The sequence below is a fragment of the Budorcas taxicolor genome, chromosome 7 (assembly GCF_023091745.1).
Source record: "Budorcas taxicolor isolate Tak-1 chromosome 7, Takin1.1, whole genome shotgun sequence".
Taxonomy (NCBI): Eukaryota; Metazoa; Chordata; class Mammalia; order Artiodactyla; family Bovidae; genus Budorcas; species Budorcas taxicolor.
Genome location: NC_068916.1, coordinates 9,984,901 through 9,990,625, shown reverse-complemented (window position 1 = coordinate 9,990,625; position 5,725 = coordinate 9,984,901). Strand labels below are relative to the sequence as shown.

At 46.8% G+C, this 5,725-nt stretch overlaps 1 protein-coding gene across 1 annotated transcript; it reads left to right on the top strand.

Annotated features, from left to right (window-relative positions):
• Window positions 1–974: 974 nt before the first annotated feature.
• On the top strand, window positions 975–5,322 carry CASP14 (caspase 14). The gene is made up of 6 exons (XM_052643804.1): window positions 975–1,001; window positions 3,188–3,337; window positions 3,440–3,665; window positions 3,807–3,923; window positions 4,171–4,274; window positions 5,218–5,322. Exons 1-6 carry the CDS (start codon window positions 975–977, stop codon window positions 5,320–5,322), a joined length of 729 nt encoding a protein of 242 aa, XP_052499764.1.
• Window positions 5,323–5,725: the final 403 nt, after the last annotated feature.

Below are 5,725 nucleotides of genomic sequence, written 5' to 3'. Positions count from 1 at the left end.
ACTGATTGCCACAATGTCTAATTACAATGTGTCACCATACAACGCTATCAATAGTTATTGACTATATTCCCCACACTGTACATTTCTTACCCACGACTCATTTACTTGGTAACTAGGAGTTTGCACCTGTTAATCTTCTTTACCTATTCCTCTCATAACCCCCATCCTCCTCCCCTCTGGAAACACACCTGTTTATTTTCTGTATCTATAGCTCTGCTTATGTTTTGTTATGTTTCTTCATTTGCTTTGGGGTTTTTTTTCCTTTTTGATTCCACATATAAGTGAAATCATACATCATTTGTCTTTCTCTGTCTGATTTTATTCACTTAGTATAATGCCCTGTAGGTCATCCATGTTGTCACAAATGATGAGATTTCATTCTTTTTATGGCCAAATAATACTCCATCACTTACATAAGTATCTTCTTCATCCATTCATCTACCATGAGCATGTAGGTTGTTTCCATATCTTGGCATTTGTAAACAATGCTGTAATGAACATTGTCGTTACTGTTCAGTTGCTCAGTTATTCCAACTCTGCAAGCCCATGGATTGTAGCCCACCAGGCTCCTCTGTCCATGGGATTTCCCAGGCAAGAATACTGGAGTGGGTTACCATTTCCTTCTCCAGGGGATCTTCCCGACCCAGGGATCAAACTTGTGTCTCTTACATCCGCTGCGATGGCGGGCAGGTTCTTTACTGTTGAGCCACCTGGGAAGCAGTGAATGAGAATCACCAGAGTATCACACTAGACAGGACACACTTCATGGACTGTCATCTCTTGCCCCAAGTCTCAACATGAACCAAGTCCCCAACCACTGGGATCCTGTTCAGTCTCAAAAACACAAATAGACAACCTAGTCTGTCCCCTGAGCCCCTCTGTCTTCCTTTGGAGACCTTTAACCTATCTTCTCTTGTCCCTTTTCCCTTAGGATCAGACAAGGGTGGTGAGATTTGGACTCAGAATCAAAAGAGATGAGCAGTCCTCAGCCTTTGGAAGAGGTAGGCTGGGTGCAGGCTTGGGGAGAGAGGTGGGAGCAGCCGGGGAGAGTGGAAGAGAGGAACTTAATGTTTGAGACACTAGAGGGGGTGAAAAATCATGACATGGATTCAGAACTCAGGTGCTTTGTGATCATTCAGTTGGAGAAAAAGACTCAGCAATGGAACTGAAGTTGTGGCAACTGGGAAAAGAAGGGGGCACCCTGGCTACCTTTGTCTTGATGATAAAATTCTTATAATTATGGTACTCAGTATCCTGCTTCTCTTTTTTTTATGACTATTTACATATTTTTGGATGAACTGGGTCTTAATGGGAGCACAAAGGATCCTCACTGCAGCTGGAGGGCTTCTCTCCAGATGTGGCACACAGGTTTATTGCCCTGTGGCATGTGGAATCTTAGTTCCTGGACCAGGACTCGAACCTGTGTCTCCTGCATTGGAAGCCAGATTCTTAACCACTGAACCACCAGGGAAGTCTCACACTGCCTTTCTTCTAAAAAAAAGAAATTTTGGCCCCAATATTCTTCCTCTGATAGGACCAGATAGAATCTCAGAATTAGCTTCATAAAGTCTGAGACCTCTGCAAGTGAGAAGGTAATGCTCAGAATACTCTTGGGAATGATGGAGAGAGAGACACAGCTATCAAATGTGATAACTGGAAGAGACCCTCAAAATTCACCCCCCTTACACATATTCATTGTCTCTATTTGGAAGTGTGTCAATCACTCAGTCATGCCCGATTCTTTTCAACCTCATGGGCTGTAGCTTACCAGGTTCCTCTGTCCATTGAATTCTCCAGGCAAGAATACTGGAGTGGGTTGCCATTCCCTTCTCCAGGGGATCTTCCCAACCCAGGGATTGAACCCAAGTCTCCCATATTGCAGGCAGATTCTTTACATATGAACCACCAGGGAAGCCCCTATATTTGGAAACTGAGATTCAAATAGGAGCAGTGTTTCAATACCATTCTCCCAAATCATCCCACCCTCTCCCTCTCCCACAGAGTCCAAAAGACTGTTCTATACATCTGTGTCTCTTTTGCTGTCTCGCATACAGGGTTATCGTTACCATCTTTCTAAATTCCATATATATGCGTTAGTATATTGTACTGGTGTTTTTCTTTCTGGCTTGCTTTACTCTGTATAATAGGCTCCAGTTTCATCCACCTCATTAGAACTGATTAAAATGTATTCTTTTTAATGGCTGAGTAATACTCCATTGTGTATATGTACCACAGTTTTCTTATCCATTCATCTGCTGATGGACATCTAGGTTGCTTCCATGTCCTGGCTATTATAAACAGTGCTGCGATGAACATTGGGGTACACATGCCTCTTTCAATTCTGGTTTCCTCAGTGTGTATGCCCAGCTGTATCATATATGAAATGAATAGCCAGTCCAGGTTCGATGCATGATACTGGATGCTTGGGGCTGGTGCACTGAGACAACCCAGAGGGATGGTATGGGGAGGGAGGAGGGAGGGGGGTTCAGGATGGGGAACATGTGTATACCTGTGGTGGATGCATGATGCTGTATGGCAAAACCAATACAACATTGTAAAGTAATTAACCTCCAATTAAAATAAATAAATTTCTATTTTTTAATTAAAAAAAATAGGAGCAGTGACTTACTCAAGTTCACACTGGACTCCAGGTTGAATTGCCAGATTTGGCAAATAAAAATAAAGGATGCCCAGTCAAATTTTAATTTCACATCAACAGCAAATAACCTTTCAGTGCAAATATACTCCATGCAATATTGAGGACATACTTATTCTTCAAAGTGTTAGTCGCTCAGTCATGTCCAATTCTTTGCAACCCCATGGACTGTAGCCTACCAGGCTCCTCTGTCCATGGGATTCTCCAAGCAAGAATACTGAAGTGGGTCGCCATTCCCTTCTCCAGAGGATCTTCCCAACCCTGAGATCAAACCTGGGTCTCCCACATTGCAGGCAGATTCACCATCTGAGCCCTTTATTCTTTAAAGGGCTTTATTCTTTAAAACTTGGGAAGCCCTTTATTCTTTAAAACTTGGGTTTGCTTTTTTTTTTTTTTTTTTCATTTATCTTGAGTATACCTTGGCATCCTGTATTCTACTCAGCAACCCTACCCCCAGGCATCTTTGGACCACATCTGCTTTCTCCTCCCCTTCCATACCCCTTTGATAATTTCTGTCGTCTCTTGGCCCAGGAGACATACGACATGTCGGGTGCCCGCCTGGCCCTGACACTGTGTGTCACCAAAGCCCGAGAAGGTTCCGAGGCAGATCTGGATGCCCTGGAGCGCATGTTCCAGCATCTGGGGTTTGAGAGCACCATGAAGAGAGACCCTACTGCCCAGGTATTGTGCTGCCAGCTCCAGCCCAGCAGGGGAGGGGTGAGGGCTGAAGGAGAAGGTGGATTCCAGGGTCACCCCTGAGTCCGGCCATTCCTCTCACTCCAGCAATTCCAGGAAGAGTTGGAAAAATTCCAACAGGCCATCGACACCCGAGAAGACTTTGTCAGCTGTGCCTTCGTGGTTCTCATGGCACACGGATTAGAAGGGCGCCTCAAAGGGGAGGATGAGAGGATGGTCGAGCTGGAGGACCTCTTCCAGGCTCTGAACAACAAGAACTGCCGGGCCCTGAGAGCCAAGCCTAAGGTGTACATCGTGCAGGCTTGTCGAGGAGGTGGGGCCAACAGCCAAGGACACAGAGCCCCTCCCTCCCAGATCCAAAACCCCTCCAAGCCTTGGGTTTCCCATCTGTCTTATGACCTTCTTTTTTCTTCTCCTTCTTTCTGATTTTGCCTTTTCCTTCTTGATGTTTCAGAACAAAGGGACCCTGGTGAACCAGTCACTGGAGGGCATCTTGCAATGATCACAGAAGAAAGTCCTGAAACCATCCCAACGTACACAGACACCCTCCACGTCTTCTCCACCATAGAAGGTATGAGCTTCCAGCTGACCCAGTGCGGCCTGCTTCTCCACCTCACCTGCCACTCCTGACCCTTGAGACTCCCCTCCAGGACTCACCATTGTCCAAGGCATTTTGTAGCAAATGCGCATGCAGGTGCATGTGCATGCATGCATGCGCATGCACGCACGCACGCACACACACACACACACACACACACACACACAGAGTCACCCACCCCCACTGAGCTCCCCTGAGCCCACTTATCTGGAATTCCCAGGGTACATTGCCTACAGACATGACCAGGAGGGCTCCTACTTCATCCAGACTCTGGTTGATGTGTTCACCAATAAGAGAGGACCCATCCTGGAGCTTCTGACAGAGGTGAGTTGGGAGAGGGTACCTTGGAACCCCCACCCAGCCTAATCAGGGAGCATGCAGAATGGGCTGTATGTGCGTGCCCAGTCACTCGGTCATGTCCGACTCTTTGTGACCCCATAGACTATAGCCTGCAAGGCTCCTCTATCCATGGGATTTCCCAGGCAAGAATACTGGAGTGGGTTGCCATTTCCTCCTCCAGGGGATCTTTCTGACCCAGGATCAAGCCCACATCCCTTGCGCCTCCAGCACTGGCAGGCATGTTCTTTACCAACTGCACCCCCTGGAAGCACAGCAGGCTCAGCCTCTTCCAAACCTTTCTGCATGTTCCCCCTCCCTTGCCTCCTGCTGCAAGGCCAACCTGGGTCCCAACACAGAAACTAGAACACCCATCTCCCAGGAGTGACTTTCCCTAAAGCGAGGAATTCCAAAGCTTACAGTATGTGAGATAATTTAGATGAAATATGGATAAATTTCTGTAAACAAGCCCCTTAGGTTTAACTCATTTTTGGACGTTCTGATGGGTATGTGTTATTTTGGCAGATTAGAAAAAACATATAACAAGAATGTGCAGCCAGTGATTCCACAGAAATTATGGTGTGAAAGAGTTAGTTGCTCAGTCGTACCCAACTCCTTGCGACCTCATAGACTGTAGCCCCCCAGGCTCCTCTGTCTGTGAAATTCTCCAGGCAAGAATACTGGAGTGGGTGGGCATTTCTTTCTCCAGGGGATCTTCCTGACACAGGGATGGAACCTGGCTCTCCTGCACTGAAGGCAGATTCTTTACCTTCCAAGCCACTAGGAAAGCCCAATTATAGTGTAGGATGAGACAGTAAAGGTCTCCCACTTTAGGACATGGAGACTCACCTGCCCTAACTTTCTCCCAATAAGCCCATTACCTGACTCCCCCAAAAGCCCAGGCCCAAGCTGACCATTCCTGTTGCTGCAGGTGACCCGGCGGATGGCAGAAGCAGAGATGGTTCAAGAAGGGGAACCAAAGAAAGTGAACCCTGAAATCCAAAGCACTCTTCGGAAACGACTCTACCTGCAGTAGAAGTAGAAAGGGTGGGGTGGGGCTCTCTTTCAGGTGCCCTCTCTGCCCCCACAGAGATTTAAAGACAGCTCTCACCACTTCTCCAAAATCTTCTCTTCCCAAAGCTAAATGGTGCCCAGCTCTTCACCCTTCATGAAGGCCCTCCTTCAATCTATCCCCGTCCTTCTTAGGGCAAACCAGCTAAAACTGAATGCAAAGCATGGTGATAACATTAACATCACCTCCCTCGGGCTGGACTCTCCACCTCTATTAATACACCTAAAAAGACATTCAATTATCCCACTCTCTATTCCTATGCTCTGGTGAAGCCCTCTCCTTTCTGCTGTGAATCATACCCATACAAACGTAACCAGATAAAACGCAAGATTTTCCACTGTTAAACCATGCCCTTTCATCACCTCCC

Coding starts and splice junctions, on each gene's coding strand:
- CASP14 (XM_052643804.1), top strand. CDS start 975: ATGAGCAGTCCTCAGCCTTTGGAAGAG. Junction 3,666..3,806: donor CGTGCAGGCTTGTCGAGGAG/GTGGGGCCAACA, acceptor TTGATGTTTCAG/AACAAAGGGACCCTGGTGAA. Junction 3,924..4,170: donor CGTCTTCTCCACCATAGAAG/GTATGAGCTTCC, acceptor TGGAATTCCCAG/GGTACATTGCCTACAGACAT.